This window comes from Falco biarmicus, chromosome 13 (genome assembly GCF_023638135.1).
Source record: "Falco biarmicus isolate bFalBia1 chromosome 13, bFalBia1.pri, whole genome shotgun sequence".
Classification (NCBI taxonomy): domain Eukaryota; kingdom Metazoa; phylum Chordata; class Aves; order Falconiformes; family Falconidae; genus Falco; species Falco biarmicus.
This window is the reverse complement of record NC_079300.1, coordinates 9,434,877-9,458,009: the sequence shown is the minus strand read 5'-3', so window position 1 is coordinate 9,458,009 and position 23,133 is coordinate 9,434,877. Positions and strand designations below refer to the sequence as shown.

Sequence of the window (23,133 nt, the reverse complement as noted above, 5' to 3'; positions counted from 1 at the left end):
ATAGAGAATGCCAATACTTAAGTTTGAAATATTCTATGTTCCTTACACATCATTCCATGTATCCTCATTACAAACAGAGGTGATGAGGCAGAGCTAACAAGAGACCACCAAACACATCATCAATAAATTCACTGGCACCAAAACCACGCAGCGACGAGTAGTATTATCAACATGAAAGCTTGCATGTAACATTTGCGTGTGTTTTATACCACATACAAGACTGTGGGCGGCAGGAAGCAAAGAAAATGTGATGTGACTTCATCTTGCCAGACTTCCAATTTGGACTGTCCAGATATTAGTGTCAGTCATCCGGTTTACGCTGTGAGCTGGATCTCTGGAAGCCCATGTATGCCCCACTTGCTGCAGCCCAGCTCATGAGGCAGACGGGAGACTATACTGTACTACAAGCTAGGCTATTAATGTCGTGCTGGCTCCCCAGGCACTTTGGCTCAGACCTGCCCCTGCCACTCACTTGGCAGAAGCCAGGCTCCCACCACTGGCACCTGTAAAAGGCAGGGTAATATCGCTAGGACTCTTGCCTAGGTTTGGGATCAGTGATCCAGAAAATCTAACACAGGGCCACACAGTCTTATGTATGAGCAAAAGGACAGGAAACTATGAACAGATCATTTGTCACCAAAATCACTACAGTTGAGACTTCATCCCTTCACACACACACACACACTCTCCTTCCCTTTTACCTGGGTTTTGCTCATGGATTTAGGATTAAGATCTGCTGATAACATAAACGGATCAAGACTTACTGAAGTGCCCTTACAGTGAACTGTATGCTTGCATATATACACACAGTTGTGGTTTTTTAAAATCCAGTTCCAGGCAAAGTCACAAAATCTGTGTAACAGTGCAATTCAAGCTCCCTCTTCATTCTGCTTTCTTATCTGACCCACAAGTAGGACAGTCCCATCTAAACACGAGGTGCTGTTAATTTTCCTGCATTCTTTCCAGGGATAGCCACTGTGCTGGCTTTTGAGTGACACATACCTGCACACTAAAAACTATACTATGACCATTACCCACTGCTGAGCAAATTTAAAATGGTCAATACTTTGGCATCTGGTACCATGGACTGTTTCTGAATTACTAACATAAAGGCCAAAAAGCCTGTATCTAATTAGGAATCCTTTCCCTCCTTTCAGAAACAAGAACCATTAGTATTTTTAACTAACATTCATACACAACTGTTTCATATAACCAATACATGAAATATTATAAATGGATGTATCCTACGCTGACCCCCGGCAGGCGGGAATCATAGAAAACACAGGAAACTTGTAAATAATCAAATCACTGGACAAAAAGGACTGAACTTCATGAAGTATTATATTCATTAAAGTGATTAGCTGCACCTGCATATACAAGGAATTGACAAAGCAGATGTAGTTCACTGCAAAACACAAATATTACAAGCAGGCATCAAGTAAGAAAGATCCTGAACTATTACATCAATTTTAGCAACCAGTTTAATCTATGACATTACTGCTTATTTCCATTCACGATCATAATTATCACATGTAAATTCAAGGGTCCTTATGACAGTTATGCAAGAACATCAGCACCAAATCCCCTCATTTAGGCTTATTCACTTAAGTCTAAATGACACATTACTTAATACTGCTTTCTTCATACACGTATTCCCAAAGGGCAGAACTTCTGACAGACATCCTCCACTGATGATGTACATCAGCGATCAATAATCACTGCCTGTGGCATCTCCCTTTTAACAGCCTAAAAGGTTCAAGCAAATGGCTTGTCAACAGCAGTAATGATTACAGATACTTCTTTCACCAGTCTACACAACTTTAAAGACATCAGTTAACAACTTTAAAATGTCCGAAAATTCCCACCCATTAAGGCTAGCTATAATAAATTAATGTTGACCACTCTAAGACAGTTGAGTTCTTTAGGAAAAAAAAAAACCAGTTACCATGTTTCCTGGTGTAGTAATTGGGTACAAACAGATGTGTAAGCTACACTCTTAATGACAGCTTCCTATTTTAATAGCCATCAAGCTAAAAACCATTCAGAAGAACTCCAGAGTTGTTTTCAAAGCCACTAATTAAAAATTCTAAGAAAAATTAAAAAGCTATTATATTTTTTTATTGATGCATAAACCTTTTCTCACACGTAATTGCTCACTGTGCTTTGAGACTGTACATGTGGAGAAATGCCATGTACTTATCCTTCATCATTTTTTTCCCTTAGTAATACTCTGGCTAGTCTCTACCCTGAGGCCTATGCCAACTCCTGCTACCAGCACTTTGGTTAGTCCTGTTACCAAAACAGCTGCATCCCTTGAAAGAGGAACAGAACAAAAAGGAAGTTTATGGATTCTGAAGCGCTAAAGGTTGAGTTTCATTCTAATTCACATTTTAATCTATTTTATGCCCTTGCATAATCTGAACAGCTACTATTCTAGAACAAAAAAAAGAGTGCAAATGCATGCAATGCACCAGAATCAGTTTTTCAGCACATGTTAAGTCCTCACAACGAAGAATGTAATGGACCTTTCAGAGTTATTCAGCTGCTGTTGAAGGAGCCAGGTAGAGGAAGTTACCTTGTGTTAGATTTATGTACCTTGGCTGCATTTTATTGCAAGGCCCAATCCACTTCATGTAAAACTGACACCTGAACTCATGAATAATGTGCAGAACCAGGGCTCTAATTTGCATACAAATGCACATATGCAAGCCGATGGGGATACTGGATGAAACAGAAGCTTTCATCTCGTTCTTGCCCAAAGTTACACAGATATGCTTCACAAATAGCAGAAGAGGCAATGGGCACAAACTGTGACATGCGAGTTTCTGTATGAATGACAGCAAACTTTTTTTTTTTTTTTTTTTTATTGTGAGGGTGCCTGAGCACAGATTGTCTGGAGAGGCTGTGGAGTCTCCATCCTCACAGATATTCAAAAGTCACGTGGATATGGTCCTGGGCAATCGGGTCTAGGTGGCACTGCTTGAGCAGGGGTATGCACTGGATGACCTCTATCCACAGTCTCTGCCAGCATCAACCATCTGTGATTTACTTAATGATATTAATGGCAGAGAATCATCATCCTGAAAATACTGCAGTCAGGCCAAGATGAGGCTGCGAGTATTTAACTTTCACTCTCTTCAACCCACTTAGAGGCCAAAGAAATCCAGATACTTCTGGCCATTTCACATTAAAAAAAACACAAAAGCAAACCTCTACTCTTCTGTCCCAAAGGCAAAACCTAAACTGCAATCTAGCACTCACCTAGTAAGCATCAACTGCTCTGCTCTAAGGAAGTCCTCACCACACTTCTAATACATACAAACCCTTAACTAGTACAGTTCATCACCCCTGTCCACTCTCCTCCCTGTTCCACTACACAAACCTCACCTTTTTTCAGAAGACCATGACCACTTGGAGCCCCATCAGTGCCATCTGTTCTCTAAAGAAAATGGCTTCTCAATATTATGATATATGCAAAGTCTTCTGAGCTGCAGGGAGTGGCTGAACACTGACTCTGCTGTATACTGGTTGAGAATCTGGGATAAAATATAAGGTAAATGCTCTCCTGTTCTCTAGATTATATTATTTATTTAAAGCAAAGGGAGAAAAAACCAGCATAAATTGGTTTGGAGAGGTTAAATTTAAATCACAGTGTCTTTTGGACAAAAGAGCGTGAAGTTATCTTGGGGTGTCTACCATAACGCAGTTACTGTCCACCGATCTATGCATCATAAAAAATATTTTGACTTTTCATGTATTTTAATAAAAACAGCATTCCACTAATTTACAGCAACCATAGTGTATACATATAAATACATGTACAAAGAATTCCCTGTTAAAATTGAATTTTACTAAAATGAGGAACAAAATCTACAAAGAATATCATTTATATACGTGGTCCTATCTCTAGTAACTACTGAAAACCCCATTATAATGCTCCAACAGATTTAATCACTACATTCGTTCTACTACATCTAAGTTGCAGAGAGTATTAACAACTCATTAAAAAAATTCTGTCATGTAATTGTTTACATAATTATTTTGGGTTTTTATCTCTGTTGGCATAGCAGGATCCTTCTCATCTCATTTACCGGGAGGTATGCTGTGCTAATGAATCAGGATTCAGACTGTTCAGAGAGCAAACCTCAAACTTCATCCCACTGAATAAATTCTGCTCTTCCCTTCAGAAAATTTTTGCCACCTTCTATACAGCGACACGGAGCTTCGAGAAGATCAGCTTATTATCTTACAAATGCTATTATCAATGCTATCAGTGGTCAAAAATAGAGTACTTTCCAGATGAGACTGACACACCTCCCTCCTCTGCTTCAGAAACTTGTAACAGAAAGTTACTAGGAGTGTTATTTAGTCCCAAAATGCATGCGTAACCTCTGCCTACCTGAACACTTAGACCCACAAAATGGAGTCACTGAAACACGCATTTCATTGTATTTAGCTCACAAGAATCATCTTTTTAAATTGTGTTACAGTTTGGTTTATTTGGTTTTGGTTTTTTTAGGGACTTCTCTGGGTTTTTTTCCCCACTTCTCCACAGTGGATTATTCTGAGCTGGGGCTTTGGTTGCTATGGGTCCAATCACTCTAACCTGACTTCATCCATCATAAAGATGCCATCACAGGCCTTAATGCCCATTTCATTGATCTGAAAACCATTAATGCCATTTTTAAGTAAAACTTCTGCTTTTGTTAGTCACTGTTCACAGCGCTAAAACACATCATGGTGCTAATCCAAGCCTGACAATTCTGACTGACTTAGAGGGAGACGTCATCATTGCAGATTTTAAATCAGGCTTTTTGCAATAAATTCGGTGCACACAGATCCCTTCAATCCAAGAATTCAGTACACCTCCTAATACTCCCATTAGTCTCACGTTCTTCTTAAGCAGAAGAAACAACTAATCCATGGTTTATAAAGTGGTCCAAGCTTACAAGATAGAAAACAGAAAGCTAAGAAGAGCATCTCCAAATTCTGTGCTTCCTAATAGGCAGTGGGAGGGAAAAATATTAAATCTATAGCTATTTAGAAGTATCCTGTTCTAAATACAAATGATTCTGATGTGGGTTACTATGTGGTATTTCAAGTCCAACTAAAAATGCATCTGATTCACAAAATTTATTATCTACTAGTTTTGGTAAAAATTTAAGAGGCTTACCTAGAAAGGGGATATAGCTTATCCCATGACATTCTTTCCTGACAAGAGTATCTCCTGTTTGCCTCTTTTAATAGACAGCCAGTCAAAAAAACTAACTCCTGAAGTCAGCTGGTTACAATCCCTTGGACACCAACTGCCTTTACATACTGTACAATTACCACATGACTTCCAAGCCAAATCCACAGCTGCACACAGGAAATTCAGGGAAAAAAAGGACACCCCCACACCCCACAGTGCAACATCGCATGTGCAATTCTGCACTGTGTATGCGGTTAGGCACAATAGCTAAAGAGAGTCCTGAGATTAAATACTCCCAGAACACAGCTACACTGTGTGCTCACAATACTGGCTGGAATCAGCCCTCCTGGAAAGGAAGACAGAAGGCTATTGCCATAAAAAGAGCTGGGATTCTTAAACATCTGAAGCCAGGCTTAGGGGAAAATGAGTGACGGGCAACAGCTGAGAGTATTCTGCATTGATCCTGTAACATCCTGACATTCCAGGGAGGGTGATGGTGAAGAAAGCTTTCTGCTGACATAAATAAACTCGAAATCTTAAAAGAATTATTTAAAATATTTTAAAATTATTATTATCGCCTCAGTCCATCCCACCCCACCCAAAGCCCCTACTTCTTCCAAAAATACCCCCACACACCTTTCCAAGACGAGGGCTGAGCAAACCCCCGCGCGGTGCATCTGCCCCCCGCCCCCCCGCTCTCCCTCACCGCCACACTGACCTCCCTCCAGAGGCGCCCGTATCACCCCGCCTCGGCAGCACCTTCCCCAGCCCCCGCCACCCCGCTCCGGCCCCGCCACCCCCCCCGCCAGCCGCGCCCCGCCGCAGCCCCCGCCACCCCCACCACACCCAGACACCTTCCCCCAACGCCCTTCCCCCCGCACCCTCCCTCCTCCGCGGCCCGGCGCGGGGCTCCCCTCACGGCCACCAGCGGCCGCCCGCCCTCGGCCGGGCGCGGAAACCACCGGGAGGCCGCCCTCCGCGCTGCCCCCGCGGCGCCGGCCCCGCCGCCGCGCCCTCCCCGCGCCGGTACCTTGTAGAAGGCCCCGTTAGAGCCGCGCACTTCCACCGTCAGCTCCTCCATGTTGAGAGCGCAAAGGACGCCGGGACGTGCTTCTAGAAACTGTCACCACGGGGGGGAGCGCTGGCGGGCTCCCCCTCCCCCTCCGCCCGCCCCCCGCGGGGTGGGGGCCGCTCCGGCCCCGCCCCGCCCCTCCTCCCCCCGCCGCGCGCGGTGGGGCTGCCCACGCCGCGGGCGGGGGGGGGGCTCACTGCCGGCGGAGCGGGGCGTTCCCTGCGGGAAGGGCGGCCGGCCTCTCGCTTCCCCCCCCGCCCCGCCGCGGCCCGCGGCAGTGGGAGCGGCCGGCTGCTGGCCAGCGCGGCGCTGAGGGGGGCGGCCGCTGCCGGGCCTCGCTCCCGCCCCGCGGCGCAGGTGGCCCGGCGGGCTGGGCCCGGCCCCGCGGGAGCGGCCGCCCTGTGGCGGTGGAGGGGGAAGCGGCTGCAGCCAGCGCTGCAGGCGAAATGCGGTGTTTTGTGTGGTTTTGAATGAATAACGATCCAAAAGGCCGGGCCTTAGGGGACACCTTCCGTTCCCGGGCCGCCTCAGGCAGCCTGGCTGGTCGCCCGCTGCAATCAAGATGGTGCCCGTCATCCCCCCGCGCTCCCGCTCTCTCGGCCGCCTTTGTCCCGTGCCGGAGCTGCGGCCCGGCGCGGGGGGCGGGGAGCGCCCCCGCCTTCTACCCGGCGGCCCAGCCCCGGGGCGCTGCCCCTACGCCGCCATGGCTGGGGGGGGACCCTGCTGCAGACCGCCGGCAGTTCCTCCGTGGGCTGTTGCAGAGGGGTAAAAATAACATTACTTTGCCATCCGGTGACCCTCACAACAGAGTCGGGCTAGAATTTTGCTATGAGCTCAATGCTCACACAAGCTTAGTCATGCCGAGCTTGATGAAAGGCCTGTATCTTTGCCAAATGCGTCTATTTTTTTGCAATAGCTTTAAATATCAGTAACACTACTTTCAAACATCCTTTCTGCTGATCTTCCCTGTTAAATGTCAGCCCCAAAGGTACAAGATGGTATTTTACCCACCAAACGTTTTCATTTATAGTTCCTCCATGTTACTCTCTGCATGTGCCCAAGGGCCAGCACGCAGCGCTTAGCCCATTTATGTTCAGTGTTGTCCATTGAGTAATTAATGTCAGGGTTATGGGGATGGGCTGGGAGGGTTCTGTTGGGGAAGAACGGAGGGTCATGTGGAGCCACGTTTACAGGCTCTGTGGACAGTAGAGCCCTGAGTCATTGTGGTGAGCCTGAAGGGAAATTAGACACAAATTTATTAGAAAAAAAAACCCAACAGGCTCTGCTTGTTCTGGAGAACATGTTTGTTTCCAGTCAGTAACTCAGACCTTTGTTTGGCTATGAGGTAGTGTCTAATAAAAAAGCAATTCAGTGATCTACTCTTTCTGTGCTGTGTGTATGAATATTCTCATTCTTGCATAGTATTTAATCCACATGAATGTTGGGGAGGGCATCTTTTATTATAAGTACTGTTTAAATCTTTGGAAATGGCACACAATTTATTCTGTCACTGGTGCCTAGGCCATGCATAGATAAGAGAACCCTTCTTGCAAAATGGCCGGTGCCCCCTTTCCTATTGGCAGAAAGCGCTCAGGACTTCACAGGATACAGTATGAAACCTGGTAACGTGAAGCAAACAGTTGTGCTACAAAAATTCCATGCCAAAAATTTTCATTGCCCCAATATTAAATAGCCTGAGGTTCATTTAGTCAGGTTCCAAGACATAGTCTCTCAATGTCAACTGCTAAAAAAATGTGTTAAGGGTTTAACATAAAAAAGCAAAACCAAACTATGTGTGAGCTGCCGTCCTCAGAAGTAAACATGGGACACGGATAACTGTGTGAGGTGCCTGGGCATCCACATTGGCAAAACAGGGGATAGATCTGGTCAATAACGATAACGAGAACTGGCCTGAGCCAATGCAATCTGCATCCGAATTTGCCTGATAAAATTTGTTTTTCTGGAAGTGTGCACATGATAGTAGCTAAAGCGACAGGGTTGTTTACAGGTTAATACTGAGGCACATTGCTATACCAAGGGGAAAATGGGGGTAGAAGAGGGTTACTATTAGGTTGTGGGCCATAACAGTTTGCAGTACATCAGCCAGACTGTCAAGGATGAATCTGTTCTTAGTTTTCACTTAATGTAAATTAGAAGTAACTACTAAATTAAATTACTTTTAAGTATTTACTGAAATAAGACAAGGGAGGATCTTCACTCAGCTTCAGGAACTCAAGAGTCTTCCTCTGACAGTAGCTACTTACAACTTTTTTCACAAGACTACATAGGGTGATTGATCTTTTCTTTTCATTTTGCAACACCCACAGTGAAACTGCCACTTACATTTCGTAGACCAGTTCTCATCGGGGAGATGCTGTAAGTCTAGTTGAACCACTGTCTGTCTGCTGTTGAAACTGTTCAGTAATGCAGGAGGGAGAGCAAGCTTCATCGCACCAGGACAGTAAGCAAGAAATGGTAGGATTCAGTATCCTTGGGACCCTTGGTTGGAAGGAGCAGAAAAAGGGGTTGCTGATTAGGAGTGCAAAATAAAGGGTGAAGGATTAAACACTAAAGGATTAAGATTGTTGTCTTCAAATATGTCAAGGCATACAGAGGGGATGACAATCAATGAAACACTAAGGCTATACAAGACAGAAAACATGACCTAAGGCTATAAAAGACAGAAAACATGACCAGCAAAAGACTCCCAAATAGGTATAGGCTGACCGTGAATAAATTTAGTCTGGAAATTACAGTTTAAAATGGAGTTTGAGAAAGTTTCTGGAACAGCCTTTCAAAATTAAATAATTAAAGTTAATAAAGCCTGCCTACTCTTAGGATGGAAAAAGCATTTATGATGGTGATAAGCATATAAAGCAATATAAAACGTATTTTCAAGATAGAAGACTGAAAGTATGGATTTCAACAAATAAAGCAACCAATCCCCAGCCCCATCTTTTCAAATGTCATTGCCTAAAGTTCAAAAAGTATGTGGACAAACTGGAGAGGGTTCAGGAAAAAAGCTATAAAAACAAGGGTTGAAAATGTAGCAGTGAAATGGTATCATAGCAGCATTTTAATATTTTGAAAGAATGATTTTTAGCTACAATCTGCAAGTACCCAGGCAGAAGAAAAGATTATAAAGGCCTCTTTAGATTCCTATCACTAGCAATTTTAAAATCAAGAATGGATATCTCTAGTTCATACAAAAATGAATTCATGGAAATCTTATCATCTGTGCAGCTGAAGGTCAGAATGGAATTGTCATTCTGGGACCTTCTGACATCAGACTATTAAATGTTCATTTTACCCAAAAGCAGACAAATTTTAGCCATTTTCAGGGACTTGGGCAAGAGAGAGAACTATGAAATCAACAACATAACCCCTCAGAATAGCCATCTTTTTAATTAAGATTACATTTAGTTATGACAAGATGCACAGATTGATAGCCCTCTTTACTACTAGGCTGACAGGTTTTTGTAATTTTAAGCTAAGCAGTTACTTCTTTGCCAATTACCTTTAGTGCCTTTATTGATACCAAAACAGGGGTATTAATGTGTTTCACTGAACATATTACCTACCCTTCAGTAAAATGAAAACCCAGAAGCTACTTTCTTAGCACATTTTGTAAAAAATAATTCAGCAAAAATCAAGGTGAACTAAATTCAGACCTGTGCCTTTACTTACAAATGCAGAGTATAATAACCTGGGTCTTTCATTCCATTCAATGAATGGCAACACTGACACTTAGCCACTTGTGCCATAAAAAAATAAAATAATGATAAAAAATTAATCTAGCTTCACCTTTAAGTGGGTAAAAGCTTCTTTCGTTCAGTTGCTCATTCTGAAATTTTGGCAGAAGGCTGATAGCTATGAGAGGTGTCCACCCCGAGACTTCCAACCTTAGCAGAAGCTTAGGCAACTGGAAGCACTTAGACCCTCTGTAAATTACTGTGCATCCCTAATCCTCAGCGGAGACAAGACAAGCAACACAGATGAGTATTTGAAAGCTATTACAAGATAAGATCATCTTGGCCTCATGTCTTACCAAATGACAAAACTACGTTACAAGTCAGAAAAAGTCTTGGAGAAGTTCTTTTGAAAAATTACATGCTTTCAAGTGTGTGTGGGGTTTACTCATTTATGTCTATGTTTTCTTTGTTCCATATGTTGTACTTGGGTAGTAAAGGAAGTTTGTGAGACTTGTCAAATCAGCTGCAATAGACATGTGTAAGTAGAGCAGGGGATCTAACATTTTGTGGCACAACATTGGTATTAAGGCATATGGTCTCGATAGAGATCGTCCTGTTGGGCTGCCACTGTATAAAGAGCCAGTGGTTTGTTGTAAAAATTGAAAGAAAACGCCTGAAGAAAACCATGTGTTTTGTTTTATTTTGTCCTTCACTGTGATTTTTGCACTATTTGAATATTCAGCTCAAGAAGAATCTTTACCAATTTTTAGCAGCCTTTTACAAATGCATTCCTGACCTTTACAAATTAATGAATATTTGTCTGGAGGTTAGCTGAACTGTGTGCCATACCCAGATACATCTGCAAGTACTGTAAGCAGACACCACTTCTGAAAATAGGATCCACAAAAGGTGTTGCTAAGTGAGTGTATGTAAAAACATTTTTGTGCAATGCAGTTTAAAACCCTCTGCCTGGTATATAAATCAGAGAAAGAAGAAATCATAAATGTTCCTATTACTGTAAATTAACTTTTGTAGTTATTTACACCTACCTTGAAAGGGAAAATCTTTGGAGCTAGTTTTTTTTTTGTGTATGGCAGCTGATAGCACACACATTTATCTGTCTATGTCTAGACACAATGAACGTAAAATGCTTCACAGTTGTAGGGTTAAAAACCTGCTATGTTTAGAAAGATAAAAAGTGTTAATAATCCACAGAATGCAGTAGGTGTTTACTATTATATTCTACTTCCTGTGACTGCAATCTAAAAAAGTCACTGAGCTAATTAAATTATATAAGGAAGATGTCAAGAACCAATATTAAAAGAAAATTGGTTCTGACTACAGTCTGTGTTTATGCTGAAGTAATGATGAGCAATATGATTCAGGTTTCATTTGTTCAAAGTCCACAAGATAACATGCATGCTCAGCAAAAGAAAAATATACATCCAGGCAACAGACTACTATGCAAAAGTAATTTCACACTGAATGACAACATATGAATCTTGTTTTTTCACACTGGATGAACTTCTGGCTTACTGTTGCTTAGCCGGTCTTCCTATTTTTGTCAGTATCAGCACAGGGTAGTAAGCAAAATAAAACTAAAAGTTTAATGTCATTCTAAAGGCAAAGAGAAGCACTAGACGATACCTGCTGTAAGCACTATGTTCATTCTGGCACGATGCAAAGAAACTGCAAAATCATTTCACTGCAATTTTAATGAACTTAAATGAGAACACTGCTGTTTAATGGACTTCATGCAATGGTTTGAGGCTCATCCACTCACATTGCAACTTTTCATGGGGTTGGCTTGGTTTGGTAATTTTCATTATCACTTTACATCTGCCTCTTTTCAATGCTAGTATGGATGCAGCTGATCAAAAATAACCTTGATTTTGTTCCAAGCCAGGAAGTGAAATGCACTGAGCAAGAGAGGAACCTCTGTGGTAGTGTGAAGTCATGGTGAAATAATGGTGTGGAAGGGCCTGTCATAGTATTACTTTTAGATATCCAAGCCTAGAAGTTCTCATCTCCCAAGTGTTAGAGTTACAGCTTCCTATCACTGCTGTTAGCTACACAAAACCAAAAAAATAATTTCTGTCTTCTGCATGCTTTCAATGGAAACCATGAAAGGAAAGTATTATTTTTTCTCTATTGCTGATTCAATTTTGGAACTTGTTTGATCCTCAGACAAATCTAGACCACCTTTGGACTTGATACCAGGGCCAACATTTAGCGTCAGTGTCGTGTAAGGAGATGTATGCATTTCTGGTGTTGGACTGGACAGAGCAAGGTTTCAAGTAATGTAGATTTATGTGATATGAATTACTAGCTACTTCTTGCAGACATGAAAATATGCATATTTAAACCCTGGTTCTAAGTATTAGTATTTAATTCCTGAGTCAGGGCCTAGTCTAAAAAAAAAAAAGCCGATGAATTCCTGAGCAAGATTTGTGAGAGACAGTGGACAGTGAGCATGTTGCTATCATAAATATGTGATCTGAGGTGTAGGAGTTCAGTGCCACAGGACACAAAAAAATGAAACAGCAGCACTTAAACAAAGGTGTATCTGGAGTAGCAGAGGAGTGCACATCAATCCACATGAAGAAATGCAGTATGGAAGAGCAAGGAGGGAACTCATAGGTAGGAAGAAGTTAGCAATGCATCTGTGTGAAATTAAAGCTTATTTCTGGGCCTATAGGACTACCTGATATAATCTAAAGCACAAAATAATTCAAGAAGAGATCGGTTGTCAGCTCAAGGTACTCTGCTGTTGAGAGTTCCAAAAGGAGGTTTCTATCTTGCCACACTTGACTTTTTGAAGGCCTCAGTATAGCAAAGTACTTAGGCAAGTATTTTATGTAGTATCTGAATGGAATGGCTGTAAGAATAACTTTAAGCAGTTGGCTTAGTATGTGCTTTTCAAGGAAGGAAGGAGGTGAGAAGGAAGTTTTCTGCTAATTTTTTGGCAGAACAATAATGTAAAACGTTATATTTACGCACATTTTCAGGTTCCTCTGAAAAGTCCCACCTGTACAGTAACATATATATTTTATATATATATAAACATAAAAATCACATAAATATTTATTTGTTGCATACATTGTTATTATATATATATATATATATAAAAATAAACTGCAGATAAATAGAGTCCCACTGCCCTACAAGTGAAGATGAGCATTTCACAGATGAAGTACACAGATGAAGATGGTGATAATGTCAGTGTCAGGATCTCAACATCAATTGTTCTTCCAAAAGGGATTGTATTCAAGTCCCTCAAAAAATCAGGAGAACCTTTTACTATTACTTATACTATTATTACTGTTCCTTTTAATGTTACCTGTTACTTCAGTCATAGGCACTGACTTTAAGACATTAAATAATAATACTCAGAATAAGGGATTAAACATGCACATTTTCATATTTGCAAGACATAGCTGGTAATTGATACCACATAAATATACATTACCTCAAACCCTGCTCTACTGTTAGATACAATTGAGGCAGTATGGAAGAGACAGTGTTTTGGTGAAATGAGTTATCAAGAAGTTAAAATATGTTTTCTATGACTTTTGTGTTTGCCCTGTCAACTGAGATGACCTTCCTCTGGTACGTGTGTTCCAGTTGTATCACAAATGCCATTGAAGAGGGTGGGATAAAATCTGGACTCTTGCCTTTTTCTTTTTTCCATCTTTCTAAAAATACTGTTCCATTAATAGCATAGTATTTTCCCAGACTGCCTATCTGTTGAGATGAAAAAGGGAACTCACAAAGCTACTTTGGTAATAAAGTAGACAGTTCTGATAAATACAACAAAACTGACCATCCTTTTAATCTAATCAATAATATCAATGCACAAGTGCTCAGGACGTCGTGTCTTTGGCATACTTCCACTTCCTTTTTTCCAGTTTGATACCCTGGTACCAAGTGCTGCAGGCTGTCTGGCATATTAGACACGGCAGTTCCTGATTTCACCAGTGATTTGTTGCCACAAGACTCATCATCTGAGCCCTAAAAACTGAGGGTGCTTTAACCTGCTATTTCCACAGTGGTACATGCCTGCTTGTTCTGTGCTGTCTCAGTGGAGCTGTACCTCCAGCCCTGGATTTTTCCTGGTGGGCTGAACTGGTACTTCAGAAAGGAGCTGCTCTGCTTAATGTTTAAAATGCTTCTCCACTTTGGACAGTGGGGAAGAAGTGGATAATTGTCAGAAACCAAATACATTAGAGCCATCAAAAGGAGATGCTGAGGAGGATTAATACAAACAGATGAAATATGCGAGAAAAGAAATAGGAACAAGGTGGAGGCAAATGGTACGAAAAGTCAAAAGCAGCTGGAGAAGAACAGCAGAAGAAAGAGAGGTTCAAACAACACAGAAAGGTTCGAGATTTAGGCTTTGGTGAAGAAAGAAAGAGAAGTTTGATGAATGAAAAATGAGGTAAGAGAGGAAGATAGATAAAATGCGTGATAAATGAGGAAATGCAAGAGAGAAAGAACAGTTCTAAGGAATACATGAAAATATGTGATTGTCACCTCTGACATTCATGTGCTTTTTTCTCACTGAAAAGGCATGGAAGAAGAGATGGTAGGTGTCAACAATGTAAACCCACAAGTCATATCTAACATAATGTTTACTGCTATTTGGGAAATCCAAGTTCAAACCTATTTCTTGCTGACTTGCAGCAGGGATTTCATTGTAGCTCTTTTACTGTCTGAGCTGTGTGAGCAAGTCTGTACCAACAGTCAACGTCGCATCATGTCAAGATACTGACTAAGCTCTGAATGAAGTGGTATTTGCATGGGAAGCAACATAGCTACACAACGTAGCATTGCACCCAAGCTACGATACCCTGCCTTTCAGTAGGGTACTTGGCCACTGTGGAACACCAGACAAGCATGAACAAAGAGTTTCCAATGCCCAAGGTAGCTTTGTTCTGACATCCTTGTATGTCGTGAAGTATAGATGTAATTCCAGCTTTTTCTGTTGAAGCCGTTTCACTTCCCAGAAATACTTTAGTGCTCACAAAGCTACAGAGTGTGTGAGCCAGTGAATCCTTGCATACTGATAACAATCACAAATACAACCACTTTCTCTGTATAAAATAAAAGTATAATTATCCAAATAATTTTTCAGGACTGGAAACTGTGAAAAAATTCACAAGTTCCACTTTATGGAGCCATTTTGAACAAATTTTAATTCACATGAAAAATGTTTAAGAATTAAACATTTTCATCATTACATGACATTTCATTTTAAATTAAAATAAAATGTATTTTGTAAATGCATGACAGTAAAGCCTGATGTCTTAGCTACCCATACTTTTCCTCTGAGAAAATATTAAGTCTCAAATACCCTAAATTCCACACTCCAGAGCAATTTAGGTCTCCTTATAGATCACAGTTTGAACTACAAATGCAACAAGGGCTGCATCCTGCTGTAACTGAAATCCTTCCTAAGTCTACTTCTGCTTTTCAATCTCTCTAATTTTTCATTAGATCAAGAGTCACACATTTTTGTTGGCAGTAAAGCAATTCCAATTTGAACTGCCTTCTGTCTTCAATAGGAATTTTCCTAAAGTACAGAAATAAAAATGTAAAACTTTGCTGTGTTTCATTACTTTCATTCTTTTGAACATTGCTTCTCTGAAAGCTCTGTGTGAAATTATTAGAAGACAGGTTTTGAAATGCTTGTGAAAGTAGATGCATATATGGGACTCAAAGGGCCTTATTTAAAAAAGAAATTTGCCAGTTACCCAGATCTCTGGTTGGTTATGCCCATTCAAGGATACAGAATCCATCATTCGTATGATTATTTTTACATCTGAACTTTTTTTTTATACTAGATAGACTTGAAACTTTCAGGGTCATTTGCCCAGCATGTAGTTGAATGTCCTGTGCTATAGATTCCAATTAGCAAGACCATGTTCAATGGTCCTACACCACCAATGCTGTCTAACTGCTTTCCACTTGGCTTTATATGTTTCTTCTTTGTTGCAGCTGCAACCAGGTCTATCTACCCTTTGATAGAAAAATTTCAATTACCCCAGGGAGAAGCTTTTAGCTTTATTAAGCATTGAAGTCTACACATTTGTTCTTCTGTTGAAGAGCAGTTCAAAAGGAGAGTTTCTGAGGAAGTAATCTGATAAATTAGGATAAATCTTGTGGACTTTCATTGCTAATGTTTTTCCTGTAGTCTGAACCTAAGAATCTGCCAACTCAATGTATGGTTAAGCATTTCTTTAACACTTTTTGCCCCTGACAGATGTTACTTACACTTTACAAGTAAATGGCTCTTCAGTGTTTTTTGAGACTGCTGTGCTCTCAGCATAAAATTGATGTCACAGACGGCTGGATAGCTGTGCTGTACGTAGCCTTGATAGATAGTGACAGAAAACTGCTTCCATCTGGAAGCTCTGTGTTGGCCTCTGCGTAAACTAATGGTTTCCCTTCTTAGATTATGGGTGTCAACTTGTCACCTCCTCGTTGCCACCTTAGTTATCTCAGGAAAAGCCAGGGCTGCATATACCAGATCTCTAATCTGCCTTCACTTTGTTGTGATTGGCCTCTTAGGGGAGTGGGGTAGCCAAGTGACATGGAAGAAAGCTAGCAATAACACTGTTGTAAGTCACATCTCTTTTTAGATAAAAAAAGGAGCTACTCTTCCTAAAGCTGTCAATCTTGTATTTTACTTCATTGGTGGGTTCATTTATGCAAGTAAATAAGGCTGTCATTTATGCTTTTTAATGTTTGAAAATTCCACAAAAGTTTCACGTTGCTGGTTTGAAATCAAATATTTCATTATTGTCTCTATCTTGCAAATGAATTTATTACTGTATTTAAAGTCCTAAATGCCTCTTGAGAGAGCTGAACATATGGTCTAACAATCTACCCATAAAAAGCAAACATGAGTAACACATTTAAAGAAGATAATCTTTCAGTTGTATGGAAGTCCTGTCACTCTTGCTTTTCTGTTTAAGCTTCATATAATGAAGCCTTTCTTTCTGTTTTCAGAAAAGTTTTGGTTCTTCCTCATTCATCCCTGTTCTGTGTGGCAGAGGAAAACGCACAGTGAATTGAGTCTGTGAAAAGATCACAGAACCAAGTGAAACTAGTATCACCAAATTAGAAGAACACTAGAGTTCTTGAATGAAATCTGTTTTTCTAGAAATCCTCAAGAGAGAGTGAGAGGAAACAAATAACCATGGAGAGAGTTCTCCAAACCTACAGTCCCACCTATGTCTGAAGCTATGTTTGAGCACTATTAAGTAACAGCCACTATCAAACACAGGCAGTAGAATTTATATAAGCAAATCTTATCTGGCTAAATACTGCCCTATAAATACACATACTATAATCTGTTATTAACACACAAGATTATATTGCCATAATACATCAAAATATTATAACCAGGGATTCTGAATGAATTATCACTCTTCATTCCTGTGCATCCATCGTAAGGCAAATATGCTGCCTAAACCTCTCTTACAAGACACATACATCCCCTACTGTCCCCCTGGACAAAGGCGCTTTTTTTCTCAGTAACTCAACTAACAACAAATATTCCCACTAAAACCAAAACAAACTGAAAAAAAAGAAAGAAAATCCACAAACAGTTCTCTCTTAGGAAAACACTATTTCATGGTGCAATAAAAACGTTAAGACAGAGGAAAAATAATTAAGATTATAGAAATGAATACTGGATCAAAGTCCACAGAAGTCCTGTTGACACCAAAGCTTAGGCTTCTTTTTGATAATGAGATTACACATCATACTTGGTTTTCTATGTATTCTCTGCAGAGTAGATGTATTACCCTGTCTGTCAACGATTCACATTCAATTCACAATTCAACCAGTTTAAAAGCAAAGGATATATATTTTTTGTACCACTGGGTTTGGGAAACCTGCAACTCAAGACACCATAACCTTGGCATTGAAACTGTAGTTAAAGCTTCTGTTTCCAGTGTTTCATCATGTTGTGCATACATTGTATTTTAGGCTTTTACATCCAGTCAGTCAAGACCCTTGCCTTTCAGATTTCAACTTGTATCATCTATCCATCTTCATTCATCTTGTATCTATCCATCTATTCATCTATTCATCTATCCATCATCTATCCAGCTTCATTCAATACAATTGTACACATGTAACTACATGAAACTTAGTAAACTGTAAATGCTGTTGAGACGACAAAGAAGTGGAAATATTGATGTCTCTGTCACCTGGTTGGGTCTGGAAAAATTAGCTGGAGGATGTGGCTAAGACTGAACATAAAGAAAAGGTTAACTTGTTTAAAAAGAAAACATATCATTCCCTATTCCCTTATCAGAACTGAAATTGTATAATCAACCAAATACCTAATCTTACTTTGATACTTTCTGTTTTCTGAATAGTTTGGTAATATACTCTGGTGACAATTTGACATGTAGCCTTTTAAGAGAAGACTCGGTAAGCTAAGGAGTACAGTCCTTTTGAAGCTGTACTGGGCTCAGGTGCCAAGTCGCTACTCCAAAGTTCAAGGTACATGTTGCTGAATCCGTCATTGCTAGTAGTGATGTTTACAGCACCGAGAGAAAGTACTGGAGGAAAGTCTTGCAGGTGCCAGACAGAGAGACGTCTATATTAAGACTTATGCTGAATTGTTAATTTATAGTTATCAGCAAAACCAAACTAAGAATCTGCATGCTCAGCTGCGAGTGCTATTGGTGCAGCTTGTGCACGCTTCAAAGACAACATTTGCTTTCAGTATGAAACGTTAAGATTTTTTTTCTCCTAGGTTTGAGCTCTTCAATTCAAAACATACTCAAAGTTGCTCACTAAATAAAGATCTATTGAATTTTCTGGGATTTAGGGTGAGTCAGTGTTGCCTGTGTGCATCAAGAGGAGAGGGTTTTTTTAAAAAGCATTTAAAATCCACTAAGTGGAAACCATAATGTTCATTAAGGCTGAACCCAAGCTATTAAGATCAGCAGAACATGGACTGAAAAAAGATCCTCATCTCAGTCAGGGTATGTCTGACCTGTAGCTGGAGAAGGCTGACTTCATTCTCCATGTGCGAGAACACTACAGTCCGCTGTGGTTTAGTAGGCAGCTATCATGCTGGAACTGGTCCGTAAGGTATTCCCATCCTAGCTCCAGCCTTTCCCCTTCCCTGCCCAGACCTTCTGCCTACTTCACCCTCCTCCCTTCTACAGCAGCCTTCTACAGATACAGAAAACAAGATCTAGCAGCAGGGATGGAATTTCAGGGGAAATGAAAGCTGACTGGTGGGGAAACAGTATTACTGCTACCAGTGCCAGTGTGTAGTAGTTGGAGGCTGCTTGGGCAGGTTAGCCAGGGCGGGAGAGCTGCTGCCGGACGAGGCAGTGAGGGTATTTGACTGCTGTGTGAAAGAGCATGAGGGCTGTGTGCTGGCAGAGGGGACACGGTGCAGACGTAGGTGGGAGGAGGGGGTGTAGGTTACAGGGCTTGGTAAAGCAGAGGGCCAACACACAGCTACCATGGCTGCACATCTCTGCTTTGCATTATCACACAGCAGCAGAAAGCAGGTGAAGAAGGCTTCAGATGAGCAGAACAGCTCGATCAGAAACTTTATGCTGATCAGTATGACAGATAATTTGTTTCAGCACAGTGCTTTCACCCAAATGGTACTTCTTCGTCCTAATACAATGATTTCTAATTTTCTTTGAGTGACATTTATTTCATGGACTTCTGATGAAAGATACTGTCATAATCACCCATACTAGGGAACAGTTCAGATTGCCTGCAGAAGAGTCCCCCTCACTATATACCCTGCACATGCTATTAAGAAGAGGTCTCTTCTTCAATCAAGTATTAGTTGGAGAATTTCCCTGCTCTTAGTGGTATTTCCAAGGCACTAACATTACAGAATGTCCACCAGAGACAAATTGAGGTGCTGGTGAATCACGTTCTTCAAGGTTTATGGTTACCCAGTGTAGCCTACACTGTGAGACTATGAATGCAGGGGCTTTTCTGTTAGAAAGCATGGGAATGATCTGCAAAGCATAAGAAAAAAAAAATAATTTAAAAAGCGCTGGAGAACACTTCAAAGAAGCCAGGTTCTGCTGCAAGGATTCCATGACCATCTCAGCCAGTGCTTGTCAGCATCTTCAGTCATCATCTCATTTCAGTAAATTAAGACACCTCTATGCTTCATCATTACAGTAGTTCACAAAGCAAGGAGTAATTTATGTCTCTCTGGCTAACAAAGGTACCTCACAGAGGCTGAGAGGACCACTTCAATGAAGTGGCATTGTATCAGTGAGCCGGGCATTCACGCACATGCAGCAAATGTTTGTGTCTGAATGCATTTTTTCCTCTCCAAAGAAAACATACATTCTATAGCCTCCCTATATCATTCCTCTCCCTGCATTACTCCACGTCAAGATATTCTGTCTAGAATATGTCTTCAGTCCTTTCTCCATACAACTAAACAGTAGGTCAGACAGTAATAGGTAAGTATATTATAGTCTTAGGCACACTTAGGAACTCCCATCTAAAGAAATATTCAAAGTTATTGCAATAAAGAGGAAATAAACAAAACAATGAACCCTACTGCTTAGTCTCTTCCAGCATATAGCTGATATTCAGCTGACAAATTAAAGGGTAGGCAGAAAATAACACTACTACTATTACTATGTATTTTAGTATTACCACGGAGAAGGCAGCAGCAGTCCTTGCCCTCATCCCATCAACAACATTAGCTGGCACCTGCTAATGGGATCTCTACTATCAAGAGTTGTCCAAGCCTTAAAAGAATCTATTCAAAGCAGAGAAGCAACAGAGAGATGTTACCCAGGTGAAGGATACAACGCCCTTACTTTCACTGTGCTTTTTCATCCCACCAGTAGAACAGCTTTGTCTGTGATTCTGGCTACAGCATGGAGGGAGTAAAAGAGAGAATGTGCACATACGCATCTTGCAAAATTAATGCCACAGCGTTAAGTTCAACAGGAATCTCCTTTTAGTAGGAAAAAATACTATTTCCATGGAACCACTATCTCCCTGGAAAAAGCCCCCCCAGCAGGTACTTGTACCTACAGAACAAGTGGCTGAGCTATGCCTAATCCTCAGAAAACTCTGATCTCATACACATCACTGGCTTGCAACCATGAAGGTATGTAGGACTGCCAAAGACATAAAGCATGCAGTATCCTTCACAGTCCAGGTGCCACCTGGTATTCACCAGAAAATAGAAAGCTCAGCACAACTACCTGCAGAGCTTCAGAGCAGTCTGTGCAGCCCAGTGCATGGGCTTCTTTTTGGGCTGTGAAGGAAGCCCATAGTGAGAAGCACAGTACCAGCACCACCACTTGGTTCTGGGATTACTTCAGCTCTTCTTCCGAGAGACTGTAAGAACAGAGAATAGAAGAGTTGCAGTTTTTGCAATCTTCAATATTTGCTTTTTCTTTTATCTACTTTTATCCTTGCTTTTCCTTGGTGAGAGGCACTCAAAAGATTTTGAATTTAATTTTAGGATTTGAAAATGCAGTTAGGCCTGTTTGTTATAAGCAACTGGAGTTTATCTGGGCAAAGTGCCAGAAAAATTTCTAATAGTTTTAAGCAATCTGAAGCAATAGTTGGATAAGCTTGATTTTCAGAAAAGGAAGGCATTAGGCACCATAGAGAAACTGAAAGGAGACCTTCGTATCTTTCTAAGAAAGTTTTGTTCAGATGCTAAAGCTTTTTTTTAATCAAAATATTAACCACTTCTGAGTTACAGATTCAGCAGATGAAATCCTTTAGGGTATATAATCAAAGAGCTTACAATGAATTATTTAGAGTTTACAGTCAGTCTTTGGAACGGATGATCTGATGATTTAATTTCAATCTGATATATCAACATCTGACACACATCTGTTTAGATAACAAAATACTTCAGTTAGTATTCACTCAGTAAGTGGACTGCCTTGACTTTCACTTTAGCTTAGTGCTGGTGATTACCAGCTCAATTTTAATTTCCTGCTTTCTTTTTTTTTTCCTAGAGACATTTAATAATTTTTTAAACAAAATAATAATTTAATTAAAAATCCATTATTTTTGCAATAAGCAGCACAGACCAAAAACCTTTCCATGCTGAATGAATATTAAGCGATCAAGGAAAAAACCTGATGGGCCCTCAATTAGTGTTTGGGTTTCTCACATAGTCGTGATGATAGATCATACAAACAGATCACAGTGAGTGATCTCACTCAGCATATGGATTTGCACCGTTGAATAAGGCATACCCAAAATATGTCAAACAAATCACCCCCATGGTGTGACTCTGCCATGGCACTGGGCAACAATCTAACAAAATGTGCTCCTAACACAATTAAAACGGGACCAGGCGATACCCTTTATAACTCTCAAGAAGCCTTCGAGACAGGATAATACACCAAGCAGCTGGAGAAAGTGAGTGCCCTATTTTCCCTAAGTCCATCCTCAATCTCACCAGTTCTTTTTTCACCCCATACTGAAGAGAATCTCTTCACACACTGGATTTCCCGTAACATACAGTATTCACACTTGGTGATGCATCACACTGCCTATCACACAGTCTCTGGTGGATACTTGCTCTTTTTGCTGTAACAGCGGTAAAATTACACAGGAAAGACACCTGCAACAATCTGAACAACGAACTTGCTATATTTAAATAATTCTCTGTAGAATTTTATCTGGCAGGTAATGATTTGAATATGAAGGTATTACTGGCCTGCTTGAGCTTTTCATCCAGTTGGGATCTTGACTCCCATCAGGAGAAGAGAAAGCAGGGCAGCTGAGGTTATGTGGTTCCACCTCCAGTATCTCCTGCTTCTACCTCCAGATCAGCCTTCTGCTGAGCTGGCATCTATGATGCTTTCTATTCAAACAATATTCAAAATGGGTTGTGTCAAAAATGTGTATAATCTAAATAAATGTATAAATGTATAAATCTTTCCACCTCAAAGTCCTTTGACCGATTGTCCTTTGGACCCCCAAGTCCTTTGACAAGGTATATGAAGTCCTTGTGAACTGATACATATGCAAAAAGTTATACTTTAAAGACTGAATACATGATATGATTACTGTTACTGCTTTCTATTGCAAAAGCTGCAATTCTCCTAACACACAAAAGCAAGATCCATGACAGGTATGCACAGACACAGATTTTTAAGGATCAGTGTACAACACCCAGCTGG

The 23,133-nt window shown here is 40.7% G+C and overlaps 1 protein-coding gene across 5 annotated transcripts in view; it reads right to left on the bottom strand.

Moving 5' to 3' along the window:
• The window catches only part of FXR1 (FMR1 autosomal homolog 1), a 38,694-nt gene extending 29,933 nt beyond the window's left edge, over positions 1 to 8,761 (bottom strand). For 3 of the 5 annotated variants that reach the window (XR_008825180.1, XM_056358620.1, XM_056358623.1), the window contains exon 1: positions 6,222 to 6,363. Coding sequence is in view for 4 of the 5 variants with exons in the window: in XM_056358620.1 (XP_056214595.1) it covers positions 6,222 to 6,272 (51 nt within the window). In the remaining variant the exon portion in view is untranslated. Of the gene's footprint in view, positions 1 to 6,221; positions 6,365 to 8,606 lie in introns of those variants that run through there. The other 2 variants (XM_056358621.1, XM_056358622.1) reach the window with 2 other exon arrangements.
• Between the last annotated feature and the right edge of the window lie 14,372 nt (positions 8,762 to 23,133).